At 54.4% G+C, this 17,694-nt stretch overlaps 2 protein-coding genes across 3 annotated transcripts in view; one reads left to right on the top strand and one right to left on the bottom strand.

Moving 5' to 3' along the window:
* LOC131698896 (proline-rich protein 36-like) overlaps window positions 1-17,694 on the bottom strand; it is a 79,242-nt gene that overhangs the window by 43,901 nt on the left and 17,647 nt on the right. The gene's annotated exons all lie outside the window — the stretch shown is intronic.
* Window positions 13,093-14,586, top strand: LOC131698955 (integumentary mucin C.1-like; the record flags this gene model as incomplete). The annotated part of the gene is made up of 2 exons (XM_058994089.1): window positions 13,093-13,164; window positions 14,266-14,586. Coding segments are annotated over 2 exons (393 nt in total), but the record flags the coding sequence as incomplete, so codon positions are not given.

Raw genomic sequence — 17,694 nt, 5'->3', positions numbered from 1 at the left:
CCTACAACAGTAGCGCCTAATACAACCACCACAACAGCAGCCCACTTTACATCCTCCACAACAGCAGGCCCCACTACAAACACAACAACAGCAGCCACTACAACAGCACACCCCACAACAACCACCACAAAAGCAGCCCCCACAACAGTACCACCCACTGCAAATACAACAGCAGCAGCCGCGACGATAATACCAACAACTACAAGCACTACATCAGCAGCACTCCCTACAACCACCACAGCAGCAGCCACCACAACGGAAGCCAACACAACAGCAACCCCCACTACAGATACCACAACAGCAGCCCTCACTACAACCACCACAACAGCAGACCCTACTACAACCACCACAACGGAAGTCCCCACAACAGCAGCCACGACAACAGCAGTCCCCACTGCGATCACAACAGTAACCACCACAACAGCACCCCAAACTACATCCACCACAACAGCAGCCCCAACAACAGCACCGCCCACTTTAACCACAACAGCAGCCCCCACAACAGCATCCCCAATTACATCCATCACAACAGTAGCCAATACAACAGCACACCCAACTACAACCACCACAACAGAAGACCCCAATACAACCACCACAGCAGCAGCCCCCACAACAGCAAACCCCACTACAACAGCAGCACCCCCCACTACAACCACGACAACAGCAGCATCCACAACAGCAACGCCCACTACAACCACAACAACGGAAGCCAACAAAACAGCAACCCTCACTATAACCACCACAACAGCAGCACCCACTACAACCACCACAGCAGCAGGCACCACAACGGAAGCCCAAACAACAGCACCCCCCACTACAGCTACCACAACAACAGCCAGAACAACAGCAGCCCTCACTACAACCACCACAACTGCAGCCCTCACTACAACCACTACAACAGCAGACCCAACTACCACCACCACAACGGAAGTCACCACAACTGCAGCCACGACAACAGCAGCCCCCACTGCAAACACAACAGTAACCACCACAACAGCACCCCCAACTACATCCACCACAACAACAGCCCCCACAACAGCACCACCCACTTTAACCACAACAGCAGGCCACACAACAGCAGCCCCCACTACAACCAACACAATTGCAGCCACTACAACAGCACCCCCAACTACAACTAACACAACAGCAGCCCCCACTACAACCGCCACAATAGCAGTCACTACAGCAGCACCCCCAACTACAACCACCACAACAGCAGCCCCCACTACAACCACCACAACAGCAGCCACCACAACGGAAGCCCACACAACAGCAACCCCTACTACAGATACCACAACAGCAGCGGCCCTCACTATAACCACTACAATAGCAGATCCAACTACAACCACCACAACGGAAGTCCCCACAACAGCAGCCACGACAACATCAGCCCCCACTGCAATCACAACAGTAACCACCAGAAGAGCACCCCCAACTACATCCATCACAACAGCACCGCCCACTTTAAACACAACCGCAGCCCCCACAACAGCACCCCCAATTACATCCATCACAACAGTAGCCAATCCAGCAGCACACCCAACTACAACCATCACAACAGCAGACCCCAATACAACCACTACAGCAGCAGCCCCCACGACAGCAAACCCCACTACAACAGCAGCACCCCCCACTACAACCACGACAAGACCAGCATCCACAAAAGCAACCCCCACTACAACCACAACAACGGAAGCCAACAAAACAGCAGCCCTCACTATAACCACCACAACAGCAGACCCAACTACAACCACCACAACGGAAGTCCCCACAACAGCAGCCACGACAACAGCAGCCCCCACTGCAAACACAAAAGTAACCACCACAACAGCACCCCCAGCTAAATCCACAACAGCAGCCCCCACAACAGCACCGCACACTTTAACCACAACAGCAGCCCTTACCACAACCACCACAACAGCAGCCACTACAACAGCACCCCCAACTACAACCACCACAACAGCAGCCCCCACAACAGCACCGCCCGCTTTAACAACAACAGCAGCCCCCACTACAATCACCACAGCAGCAGACCTCACAACAGCAATCCCCACTACAACAGCAGCACACCCCACTACAACCACGACAACAGCAGCATCCACAACAGCAACCCCCACTACAACCACCACAACGGAAGCCAACACAACAGCAGCCCTCACTATAATCACAACAACAGCAGCGCCCACTACAACCACCACAGAAGAAGGCACCACAATGGAAGCCCACACAACAGCACCCCCCACTACAGCTACCACAACAGCAGCTAGAACAGCAGCAGCCGTCACTACAACCACTACAACAGCAGACCCAACTACAACCACCACAACGGAAGTCCCCACAACAGCACACCCCACAACAAACACCACAAAAGCAGCCCCCACCACAGCACCCCCCACTGCAAACACAACAGCAGCCCCTACAACAGTAGCGCCTAATACAACCACCACAACAGCAGCCGACTTTACATCCTCCACAACAGCAGGCCCCACTACAAACACAACAACAGCAGCCACTACAACAGCACACCCCACAACAAACACCACAAAAGCAGCCCCCACCACAGCACCCCCCACTGCAAACACAACAGCAGCCCCTACAACAGTAGCGCCTAATACAACCACCACAACAGCAGCCCACTTTACATCCTCCACAACAGCAGGCCCCACTACAAACACAACAACAACAGCCACTACAACAGCACACCCCACAAGAACCACCAGAAAAGCAGCCACCACAACAGTACCACCCACTGCAAATACAACAGCAGCCGCGACGATAATACCAACAACTACAAGCACTACAACAGCAGCACTCCCTACAACCACCACAGCAGCAGCCACCACAACGGAAGCCCACACAACAGCAACCCCCACTACAGATACCACAACAACAGCCAGAACAACAGCAGCCCTCACTACAACCACTACAACAGCAGATCCAACTACAACCACCACAACGGAAGTCCCCACAACAGCAGCCACGACAACAGCAGCCCCCACTGCAAACACAACAGTAACCACCACAACAGCACCCCTAACTACATCCACAACAACAACAGCCCCAACAACAGCACCGCCCACTTTAACCACAGCAGCAGGCCCCACAACAGCAGCCCCCACGACAACCACCACAATAGCAGCCACTACAACAGCACCCCCAACTACAACTAACACAACAGCAGCCCCCACTACAACCGCCATAATAGCTGCCACTACAACAGCACCCCCAACTACAACCACCACAGCAGCAGCCACCACAACGGAAGCCCACACAACAGCAGCCCCCACTACAACCACCACAGCAGCAGCCACCGCAACGGAAGCCCACACAACAGCAACCCCCACTACAGCTACCACAACAGCAGCGGCCCTCACTATAACCACTACAACAGCAGATCCAACTACAACCACCACAACGGAAGTCCCCACAACAGCAGCCACGACAACAGCAGCCCCCACTGCAATCACAACAGTAACCACCACAACAGCACCCCCAACTACATCCAACACAACAGCACTGCCCACTTTATCCACAACCGCAGCCCCCACAACAGCACCCCCAATTACATCCATCACAACAGTAGCCAATACAGCAGCAAACCCAACTACAACCATCACAACAGTAGCCCCCAATACAACCACTACAGCAGCAGCCCCCATGACTGCAAACCCCACTACAACAGCAGCACCCCCCACTACAACCACGACAAGACCAGCATCCACAACAGCAACCCCCACTACAACCACAACAACGGAAGCCAACAAAACAGCAGCCCTCACTATAACCACCACAACAGCAGGCCCCACAACAGCAGCCCCCACTACAACCACCACAACAGCAGCCACTACAACAGCACACCCCACAACAAACACCACAAAAGCAGCCCCCACCACAGCACCACCCACTGCAAACACAACAGCAGCCCCTACAACAGTAGCGCCTAATACAACCAACACAACAGCAGCCCACTTTACATCCTCAACAGCAGGCCCCACTACAACCACCACAACAGCAGCCACTACAACAGCACACCCCACAACAACCACCACAAAAGCAGCCCCCACCACAGCACCCCCCACTGCAAACACAACAGCAGCCCCTACAACAGTAGCGCCTAATACAACCACCACAACAGCAGCCCACTTTACATCCTCCACATCAGCAGGCCCCACTACAAACACAACAACAGCAGCCACTACAACAGCACACCCCACAACAACCACCACAAAAGCAGCCCCCACAACAGTACCACCCACTGCAAATACAACAACAGCAGCCGCGACGATAATACCAACAAGTACAAGCACTACAACAGCAGCACTCCCTACAACCACCACAGCAGCAGCCACCACAACGGAAGCCAAAACAACAGCAACCCCCACTAAAGATACCACAACAGCAGCCAGAACAACAGCAGCCCTCACTACAACCACCACAACACCAGACCCAGCTACAACCACCACAACGGAAGTCCCCACAACAGCAGCCACGACAACAGCAGCCCCCACTGCAAACACAACAGTAACCAAGACAACAGCACCCCCAACTACATCCACCACAACAGCAGCCCCCACAACAGCACCGCCCACTTTAACCACAACAGCAGCCCCCACAACAGCACCCCCAATTACATCCATCACAACAGTAGCTAATACAACAGCACACCCAACTACAACCACCACAACAGAAGACCCCAATACAACCACCACAGCAGCAGCCCCCACAACAGCAATCCCCACTACAACAGCAGCACCCCCCACTACAACCACGACAACAGCAGCATCCACAACAGCAGCACCCACTACAACCACCACAGCAGCAGGCACCACAACGGAAGCCCTCACAACAGCACCCCCCACTACAGCTACCACAACAACAGCCAGAACAACAGCAGCCCTCACTACAACCAATACAACAGCAGACCCAACTACAACCACCACAACGGAAGTCCCCACAACAGCAGCCACGACAACAGCAGCCCCCACTGCAAACACAACAGTAACCAACACAACAGCACCCCCAACTACATCCACCACAACAGCAGCCCCCACAACAGCACCGCCCACTTTAACCACAACAGCAGCCCCCACTACAACTACCACAACAGCAGCCCCCACAACAGCACCGCCCACTTTAACCACAACAGCAGGCCACACAACAGCAGCCCCCACTACAACCACCACAACAGCAGCCACTACAACAGCACACCCCACAACAACCACCACAAAAGCAGCCCCCACCACAGCACCCCCCACTGCAAACACAACAGCAGCCCCTACAACAGTAGCGCCTAATACAACCATCACAGCAGCAGCCCACTTTACATCCTCCACAACAGCAGGCCCCACTACAAACACAACAACAGCAGCCACTACAACAGCACACCCCACAACAACCACCACAAATGCAGCCCCCACAACAGTACCACCCACTGCAAATACAACAACAGCAGCAGCGACGATAATACCAACAACTACAAGCATTACAACAGCAGCACTCCCTACAACCACCACAGCAGCAGCCACCACATCGGAAGCCCACACAACAGCAACCCCCACTACAGATACCACAACAGCAGCCAGAACAACAGCAGCTCTCACTACAACCACCACAACAGCAGACCCAAGTACAACCACCACAACGGAAGTCCCCACAACAGCAGCCACGACAACAGCAGCCCCCACTGCAAACACAACAGTAACCACCACAACAGCACCCCCAACTACATCCACCACAACAGCAGCCCCCACAATAGCACCGCCCACTTTAACCACAACAGCAGCCCCCACAACAGCACCGCCCACTTTAACCACAACAGCAGCCCCCACAACAGCACCCCCAATTACATCCATCACAACAGTAGCCAATACAACAGCACACCCAACTACAACCACCACAACAGAAGACCCCAATACAACCACCACAGCAGCAGCCCCCACAACAGAAAACCCCACTACAACAGCAGCACCCCCCACTACAACCACGACAACAGCAGCATCCACAACAGCAGCACCCACTACAACCACCACAGCAGCAGGCACCACAACGGAAGCCCTCACAACAGCACCCCCCACTACAGCTACCACAACAACAGCCAGAACAACAGCAGCCCTCACTACAACCAATACAACAGCATCCCCCACTACAACCACCACAACGGAAGTCCCCACAACAGCAGCCACGACAACAGCAGCCCCCACTGCAAACACAACAGTAACCACCACAACAGCACCCCGAACTACATCCACCACAACAGCAGCCCCCACAACAGCACCGCCCACTTTAACCACAACAGCAGCCCCCACTACAACTACCACAACAGCAGCCCCCACAACAGCACCGCCCACTTTAACCACAACAGCAGGCCCCACAACAGCAGCCCCCACTACAACCACCACAACAGCAGCCACTACAACAGCACACCCCACAACAACCACCACAAAAGCAGCCCCCACCACAGCACCCCCCACTGCAAACACAACAGCAGCCCCTACAACAGTAGCGCCTAATACCACCATCACAGCAGCAGCCCACTTTACATCCTCCACAACAGCAGGCCCCACTACAAACACAACAACAGCAGCCACTACAACAGCACACCCCACAACAACCACCACAAATGCAGCCCCCACAACAGTACCACCCACTGCAAATACAACAACAGCAGCAGCGACGATAATACCAACAACTACAAGCATTACAACAGCAGCACTCCCTACAACCACCACAGCAGCAGCCACCACAGCGGAAGCCCACACAACAGCAACCCCCACTACAGATACCACAACAGCAGCCAGAACAACAGCAGCTCTCACTACAACCACCACAACAGCAGACCCAAGTACAACCACCACAACGGAAGTCCCCACAACAGCAGCCACGACAACAGCAGCCCCCACTGCAAACACAACAGTAACCACCACAACAGCACCCCGAACTACATCCACCACAACAGCAGCCCCCACAACAGCACCGCCCACTTTAACCACAACAGCAGCCCCCACTACAACTACCACAACAGCAGCCCCCACAACAGCACCGCCCACTTTAACCACAACAGCAGGCCCCACAACAGCAGCCCCCACTACAACCACCACAACAGCAGCCACTACAACAGCACACCCCACAACAACCACCACAAAAGCAGCCCCCACCACAGCACCCCCCACTGCAAACACAACAGCAGCCCCTACAACAGTAGCGCCTAATACCACCATCACAGCAGCAGCCCACTTTACATCCTCCACAACAGCAGGCCCCACTACAAACACAACAACAGCAGCCACTACAACAGCACACCCCACAACAACCACCACAAATGCAGCCCCCACAACAGTACCACCCACTGCAAATACAACAACAGCAGCAGCGACGATAATACCAACAACTACAAGCATTACAACAGCAGCACTCCCTACAACCACCACAGCAGCAGCCACCACAGCGGAAGCCCACACAACAGCAACCCCCACTACAGATACCACAACAGCAGCCAGAACAACAGCAGCTCTCACTACAACCACCACAACAGCAGACCCAAGTACAACCACCACAACGGAAGTCCCCACAACAGCAGCCACGACAACAGCAGCCCCCACTGCAAACACAACAGTAACCACCACAACAGCAGCCCCAACTACATCCACCACAACAGCAGCCCCCACAATAGCACCGCCCACTTTAACCACAACAGCAGCCCCCACAACAGCACCCCCAATTACATCTATCACAACAGTAGCCAATACAACAGCACACACAACTACAACCACCACAACAGAAGACCCCAATACAAACACCACAGCAGCAGCCCCCACAACAGCAAACCCCACTACAACAGCAGCACCCCCCACTACAACCACGACAACAGCAGCATCCACAACAGCAACGCCCACTACAACCACAACAACGGAAGCCAACAAAACAGCAGCCCTCACTATAACCACCACAAGAGCAGACCCAACTACAACCACCACAACGGAAGTCCCCAAAACAGCAGCCACGACAACAGCAGCCCCCACTGCAAACACAAAAGTAACCACCACAACAGCACCCCCAACTAAATCCACAACAGCAGCCCCCACAACAGCACCGCCCGCTTTAACAACAACAGCAGCCCCCACTACAATCACCACAGCAGCAGACCTCACAACAGCAATCCCCACTACAACAGCAGCACACCCCACTACAACCACGACAACAGCAGCATCCACAACAGCAACCCCCACTACAACCACCACAACGGAAGCCAACACAACAGCAGCCCTCACTATAATCACAACAACAGCAGCGCCCACTACAACCACCACAGAAGAAGGCACCACAACGGAAGCCCACACAACAGCACCCCCCACTACAGCTACCACAACAGCAGCCAGAACAACAGCAGCCCTCACTACAACCACTACAACAGCAGACCCAACTACAACCACCACAACGGAAGTCCCCACAACAGCAGCCACGACAACAGCAGCCCCCACTGCAAACACAACAGTAACCACCACAACAGCTCCCCAAACTACATCCACCACAACAGCAGCCCCCACAACAGCACCGCCCACTTTAACCACAACAGCAGCCCCCACTACAACTACCACAACAGCAGCCACTACAACAGCACACCCCACAACAAACACCACAAAAGCAGCCCCCACCACAGCACCCCCCACTGCAAACACAACAGCAGCCCCTACAACAGTTGCGCCTAATACAACCACCACAACAGCAGCCCACTTTACATCCTCAACAGCAGGCCCCACTACAACCACCACAACAGCAGCCACTACAACAGCACACCCCACAACAACCACCACAAAAGCAGCCCCCACCACAGCACCCCCCACTGCAAACACAACAGCAGCCCCTACAACAGTAGCGCCTAATACAACCACCACAACAGCAGCCCCCACAACAGCACCGCCCACTTTAACCACAACAGCAGCCCCTACCACAACCACCACAACAGCAGCCACTACAACAGCACCCCCAAATACAACCACCACAACAGCAGCCCCCAAAACAGCACCCCCAATTATATCCACCACAACAGCAGCCAATACAAGAGCACCCCCCACCACATCCACCACAACAGCAGCCCCCACAACAGCACCGCCCGCTTTAACAACAACAGCAGTCCCCACTACAATCACCACAGCAGCAGTCCTCACAACAGCAATCCCCACTACAACAGCAGCACACCCCACTACAACCACGACAACAGCAGCATCCACAACAGCAACCCCCACTACAACCACCACAACGGAAGCCAACACAACAGCAGCCCTCACTATAATCACAACAACAGCAGCGCCCACTACAACCACCACAGAAGAAGGCACCACAACGGAAGCCCACACAACAGCACCCCCCACTACAGCTACCACAACAGCAGCTAGAACAACAGCAGCCCTCACTACAACCACTACAACAGCAGACCCAACTACAACCACCACAACGGAAGTCCCCACAACAGCAGCCACGACAACAGCAGCCCCCACTGCAAACACAACAGTAACTACCACAACAGCACCCCCAACTACATCCACCATAACAGCAGCCCCCACAACAGCACTGCCCACTTTAACCACAACAGCAGGCCCCACAACAACAGCCCCCACTACAACCACCACAACAGCAGCCACTACAACAGCACACCCCACAACAACCACAACAAAAGCAGCCCCCACCACAGCACCCCCCACTGCAAACACAACAGCAGCCCCTACAACAGCAGCCCCTACAACAGTAGCGCCTAATACAACCACCACAACAGCAGCCCACATTACATCCTCAACAACAGCAGACCCCACTACAACCACCACAACAGCAGCCACTACAACAGCACACCCCACAACAACCACCACAAAAGCAGCCCCCACCACAGCACCCCCCACTGCAAACACAACAGCAGCCCCTACAACATTAGCGCCTAATACAACCACCACAACAGCAGCCCACTTTACATCCTCCACAACAGCAGGCCCCACTACAAACACAACAACAGCAGCCACTACAACAGCACACCCCACAACAACCACCACAAAAGCAGCCCCCACAACAGTACCACCCACTGCAAATACAACAACAGCAGCCGCGACGATAATACCAACAAGTACAAGCACTACAACAGCAGCACTCCCTACAACCACCACAGCAGCAGCCACCACAACGGAAGCCCACACAACAGCAACCCCCACTACAGATACCACAACAGCAGCCAGAACAACAGCAGCCCTCACTACAACCACCACAACAGCAGACCAAACTACAACCACCACAACGGAAGTCCCCACAACAGCAGCCACGACAACAGCAGCCCCCACTGCAAACACAACAGTAACCACCACAACAGCACCCCCAACTACATCCACCACAACAACAGCCCCCACAACAGCACCGCCCACTTTAACCACAACCGCAGCCCCCACAACAGCACCCCCAATTACATCCACCACAACAGCAGCCCCAACAACAGCACCGCCCACTTTAACCACAACAGCAGCCCCCACAACAGCACCCCCAATTACATCCATCACAACAGTAGCCAATACAACAGCACACCCAACTACAACCACCACAACAGAAGACCCCAATACAACCACCACAGCAGCAGCCCCCACACCAGCAAACCCCACTACAACAGCAGCACCCCCCACTACAACCACGACAACAGCAGCATCCACAACAGCAACGCCCACTACAACAACAACAACGGAAGCCAACAAAACAGCACCCCCCACTACAGCTACCACAACAACAGCCCTCACTACAACCACCACAACAGCAGACCCAACTACAACCACCACAACGGAAGTCCCCACAACAGCAGCCACGACAACAGCAGCCCCCACTGCAGACACAACAGTAACCACCACAATAGCACCCCCAACTACATCCACCACAACAGCAGCCCCCACAACAGCACCGCCCACTTTAACCACAACAGCAGGCCCCACAACAGCAGCCCCCACTACAACCACCACAACAGCAGCCACTACAACAGCACACCCCACAACAACCACCACAAAAGCAGCCCCCACCACAGCACTCCCCACTGCAAACACAACAGCAGCCCCTACAACAGTAGCGCCTAATACAACCACCACAACAGCAGCCAACTTTACATCCTCCTCAACAGCAGGCCCCACTACAAACACAACAACAGCAGCCACTACAACAGCACAACCCACAACAACCACCACAAAAGCAGCCCCCACAACAGTACCACCCACTGCAAATACAACAACAGCAGCCGCGACGATAATACCAACAACTACAAGCACTACAACAGCAGCACTCCCTACAACCACCACAGCAGCAGCCACCACAACGGAAGCCCACACAACAGCAACCCCCACTACAGATACCACAACAGCAGCCAGAACAACAGCAGCCCTCACTACAACCACCACAACAGCAGACCCAAGTACAACCACCACAACGGAAGTCCCCACAACAGCAGCCACGACAACAGCAGCCCCCACTGCAATCACAACAGTAACCACCACAACAGCACCCCCAACTACATCCACCACAACAGCACCGCCCACTTTAAACACAACCGCAGCCCCCACAACAGCACCCCCTATTACATCCATCACAACAGTAGCCAATACAGCAGCAAACCCAACTACAACCATCACAACAGTAGCCCCCAATACAACCACTACAGCAGCAGCCCCCTCAACAGCACACCCCACTACAACAGCAGCACCCTCCACTACAACCACGACAAGACCAGCATCCACAACAGCAACCCCCACTACAACCACAACAACGGAAGCCAACAAAACAGCAGCCCTCACTATAACCACCACAACAGCAGACCCAACTACAACCACCACAACGGAAGTCCCCACAACAGCAGCCACGACAACAGCAGCCCCCACTGCAAACACAACAGTAACCAAAACAACAGCACCCCCAACTACATCCACAACAGCAGCCCCCACAACAGCACCGCCCACTTTAACCACAACAGCAGCCCCTACCACAACCACCACAACAGCAGCCACTACAACAGCACCCCCAACTACAACCACCACAACAGCAGCCCCCACAACAGCACCGCCCGCTTTAACAACAATAGCAGCCCCCACTACAATCACCACAGCAGCAGACCTCACAACAGCAATCCCCACTACAACAGCAGCACACCCCACTACAACCACGACAACAGCAGCATCCACAACAGCAACCCCCACTACAACAACCACAACGGAAGCCAACACAACAGCAGCCCTCACTATAATCACAACAACAGCAGCGCCCACTACAACCACCACAGAAGAAGGCACCACAACAGAAGCCCACACAACAGCACCCCCCACTACAGCTACCACAACAGCAGCTAGAACAACAGCAACCCTCACTACAACCACTACAACAGCAGACCCAACTACAACCACCACAACGGAAGTCCCCACAACAGCAGCCACGACAACAGCAGCCCCCACTGCAAACACAACAGTAACCACCACAACAGCACCCCCAACTACATCCACCACAACAGCAGCCCCCACAACAGCACCACCCACTTTAACCACAACAGCAGCCCCCACTACAACTACCACAACAGCAGCCACTACAACAGCGCACCCCACAACAACCACCACAAAAGCAGCCCCCACCACAGCACCCCCCACTACAAACACAACAGCAGCCCCTACAACAGTAGCGCCTAATACAACCACCACAACAGCAGCCCACTTTACATCCTCCACAACAGCAGGCCCCACTACAAACACAACAACAGCAGCCACTACAACAGCACACCCCACAACATCCACCACAAAAGCAGCCCCCACAACAGTACCACCCACTGCAAATACAACAGCAGCCGCGACGATAATACCAACAACTACAAGCACTACAACAGCAGCACTCCCTACAACCACCACAGCAGCAGCCACCACAACGGAAGCCCACACAACAGCAACCCCCACTACAGATACCACAACAGCAGCCAGAACAACAGCAGCCCTCACTACAACCACCACAACAGCAGACCCAACTACAACCACCACAACGGAAGTCCCCACAACAGCAGCCACGACAACAGCAGCCCCCACTGCAAACACAACAGTAACCACCACAACAGCACCCCCAACTACATCCACCACAACAGCAGCCCCAACAACAGCACCGCCCACTTTAACCACAACCGCAGCCCCCACAACAGCACCCCCAATTACATCCATCACAACAGTAGCCAATACAGCAGCAAACCCAACTACAACCATCACAACAGTAGCTCCCAATACAACCACTACAGCAGCAGCCCCCATGACAGCAAACCCCATTACAGCAGCACCGCCCACTACAACCACGACAACAGCAGCATCCACAACAGCAACCCCCACTACAACCACAACAACGGAAGCCAACAAAACAGCAGCCCTCACTATAACCACCACAACAGCAGACCCAACTACAACCACCACAACGGAAGTCCCCACAACAGCAGCCACGACAACAGCAGCCCCCACTGCAAACACAACAGTAACCACCACAACAGCACCCCCAACTACATCCACCACAACAACAGCGCCCACAACAGCACCGCCCACTTTAACCACAACAGCAGGCCCCACAACAGCAGCCCCCACTACAACCACCACAACAGCAGCCACTACAACAGCACACCCCACAACAACCACCACAAAAGCAGCCCCCACCACAGCACCCCCCACTGCAAACACAACAGCAGCCCCTACAACAGTAGCGCCTAATACAACCACCACAACAGCAGCCCACTTTACATCCTCAACAGCAGGCCCCACTACAACCACCACAACAGCAGCCACTACAACAGCACACCCCACAACAACCACCACAAAAGCAGCCCCCACCACAGCACCCCCCACTGCAAACACAACAGCAGCCCCTACAACATTAGCGCCTAATACAACCACCACAACAGCAGCCCACTTTACATCCTCCACAACAGTAGGCCCCACTATAAACACAACAACAGCAGCCACTACAAAAGCACACCCCACAACAACCACCACAAAAGCAGCCCCCACAACAGTACCACCTACTGCAAATACAACAACAGCAGCCGCGATGATAATACCAACAACTACAAGCACTACAACAGCAGCACTCCCTACAACCACCACAACAGCAGCCACCACAACGGAAGCCCACACAACAGCAACCCCCACTACAGAAACCACAACAGCAGCCAGAATAACAGCAGCCCTCACTACAACCACCACAACACCAGACCCCGCTACATCCACCACAACGGAAGTCCCCACAACAGCAGCCACGACAACAGCAGCCCCCACTGCAAACACAACAGTAACCACCACAACAGCATCCCCAACTACACCCACCACAACAGCAGCCCCCACAATAGCACCGCCCACTTTAACCACAACAGCAGCCCCCACAACAGCACCCCCAATTACATCCATCACAACAGTAGCCAATACAACAGCACACCCAACTACAACCACCACAACAGAAGACCCCAATACAACCACCACAGCAGCAGCCCCCTCAACAGCAAACCCCACTACAACAGCAGCACCCCCCACCACAACCACCACAACAGCAGCATCCACAACAGCAACGCCCACTACAACCACAACAACGGAAGCCAACAAAACAGCAGCCCTCACTATAACCACCACAACAGCAGCACCCACTACAACCACCACAACAGCAGCCACTACAACAGCACACCCCACAACAACCACCACAAAAGCAGCCCCCACCACAGCACCCCCCACTGCAAACACAACAGCAGCCCCTACAACAGTAGCGCCTAATACAACCACCACAACAGCAGCCCACTTTACATCCTCCACAACAGCAGGCCCCACTACAAACACAACAACAGCAGCCACTACAACAGCACACCCCACAACAACCACCACAAAAGCAGCCCCCACAACAGTACCACCCACTGCAAATACAACAGCAGCAGCCGCGACGATAATACCAACAACTACAAGCACTACAACAGCAGCACTCCCTACAACCACCACAGCAGCAGCCACCACAACGGAAGCCAACACAACAGCAACCCCCACTACAGATACCACAACAGCAGCCAGAACAACAGCAGCCCTCACTACAACCACCACATCAGCAGACCCTACTACAACCACCACAACGGAAGTCCCCACAACAGCAGCCACGACAACAGCAGTCCCCACTGCGATCACAACAGTAACCACCACAACAGCACCCCAAACTACATCCACCACAACAGCAGCCCCAACAACAGCACCGCCCACTTTAACCACAACAGCAGCCCCCACAACAGCATCCCCAATTACATCCATCACAACAGTAGCCAATACAACAGCACACCCAACTACAACCACCACAACAGAAGACCCCAATACAACCACCACAGCAGCAGCCCCCACAACAGCAAACCCCACTACAACAGCAGCACCCCCCAATACAACCACGACAACAGCAGCATCCACAACAGCAACGCCCACTACAACCACAACAACGGAAGCCAACAAAACAGCAACCCTCACTATAACCACCACAACAGCAGCACCCACTACAACCACCACAGCAGCAGGCACCACAACGGAAGCCCAAACAACAGCACCCCCCACTACAGCTACCACAACAACAGCCAGAACAACAGCAGCCCTCACTACAACCACCACAACTGCAGCCCTCACTACAACCACTACAACAGCAGACCCAACTACCACCACCACAACGGAAGTCCCCACAACTGCAGCCACGACAACAGCAGCCCCCACTGCAAACACAACAGTAACCACCACAACAGCACCCCCAACTACATCCACCACAACAACAGCCCCCACAACAGCACCACCCACTTTAACCACAACAGCAGGCCACACAACAGCAGCCCCCACTACAACCAACACAATTGCAGCCACTACAACAGCACCCCCAACTACAACTAACACAACAGCAGCCCCCACTACAACCGCCACAATAGCAGTCACTACAGCAGCACCCCCAACTACAACCACCACAACAGCAGCCCCCACTACAACCACCACAACAGCAGCCACCACAACGGAAGCCCACACAACAGCAACCCCTACTACAGATACCACAACAGCAGCGGCCCTCACTATAACCACTACAATAGCAGATCCAACTACAACCACCACAACGGAAGTCCCCACAACAGCAGCCACGACAACATCAGCCCCCACTGCAATCACAACAGTAACCACCAGAAGAGCACCCCCAACTACATCCATCACAACAGCACCGCCCACTTTAAACACAACCGCAGCCCCCACAACAGCACCCCCAATTACATCCATCACAACAGTAGCCAATCCAGCAGCACACCCAACTACAACCATCACAACAGCAGACCCCAATACAACCACTACAGCAGCAGCCCCCACGACAGCAAACCCCACTACAACAGCAGCACCCCCCACTACAACCACGACAAGACCAGCATCCACAAAAGCAACCCCCACTACAACCACAACAACGGAAGCCAACAAAACAGCAGCCCTCACTATAACCACCACAACAGCAGACCCAACTACAACCACCACAACGGAAGTCCCCACAACAGCAGCCACGACAACAGCAGCCCCCACTGCAAACACAAAAGTAACCACCACAACAGCACCCCCAGCTAAATCCACAACAGCAGCCCCCACAACAGCACCGCACACTTTAACCACAACAGCAGCCCTTACCACAACCACCACAACAGCAGCCACTACAACAGCACCCCCAACTACAACCACCACAACAGCAGCCCCCACAACAGCACCGCCCGCTTTAACAACAACAGCAGCCCCCACTACAATCACCACAGCAGCAGACCTCACAACAGCAATCCCCACTACAACAGCAGCACACCCCACTACAACCACGACAACAGCAGCATCCACAACAGCAACCCCCACTACAACCACCACAACGGAAGCCAACACAACAGCAGCCCTCACTATAATCACAACAACAGCAGCGCCCACTACAACCACCACAGAAGAAGGCACCACAATGGAAGCCCACACAACAGTACCCCCCACTACAGCTACCACAACAGCAGCTAGAACAGCAGCAGCCGTCACTACAACCACTACAACAGCAGACCCAACTACAACCACCACAACGGAAGTCCCCACAACAGCACACCCCACAACAAACACCACAAAAGCAGCCCCCACCACAGCACCCCCCACTGCAAACACAACAGCAGCCCCTACAACAGTAGCGCCTAATACAACCACCACAACAGCAGCCGACTTTACATCCTCCACAACAGCAGGCCCCACTACAAACACAACAACAGCAGCCACTACAACAGCACACCCCACAACAAACACCACAAAAGCAGCCCCCACCACAGCACCCCCCACTGCAAACACAACAGCAGCCCCTACAACAGTAGCGCCTAATACAACCACCACAACAGCAGCCCACTTTACATCCTCCACAACAGCAGGCCCCACTACAAACACAACAACAGCAGCCACTACAACAGCACACCCCACAACAACCACCACAAAAGCAGCCCCCACAACAGTACCACCCACTGCAAATACAACAACAGCAGCCGCGACGATAATACCAACAAGTACAAGCACTACAACAGCAGCACTCCCTACAACCACCACAGCAGCAGCCACCACAACGGAAGCCAAAACAACAGCAACCCCCACTACAGATACCACAACAGCAGCCAGAACAACAGCAGCCCTCACTACA

This window comes from Acipenser ruthenus, chromosome 20 (assembly GCF_902713425.1).
Source record: "Acipenser ruthenus chromosome 20, fAciRut3.2 maternal haplotype, whole genome shotgun sequence".
Classification (NCBI taxonomy): domain Eukaryota; kingdom Metazoa; phylum Chordata; class Actinopteri; order Acipenseriformes; family Acipenseridae; genus Acipenser; species Acipenser ruthenus.
The sequence above is the reverse complement of the archived record's forward strand: the minus strand, read 5'-3'. Positions and strand labels throughout refer to the sequence as shown.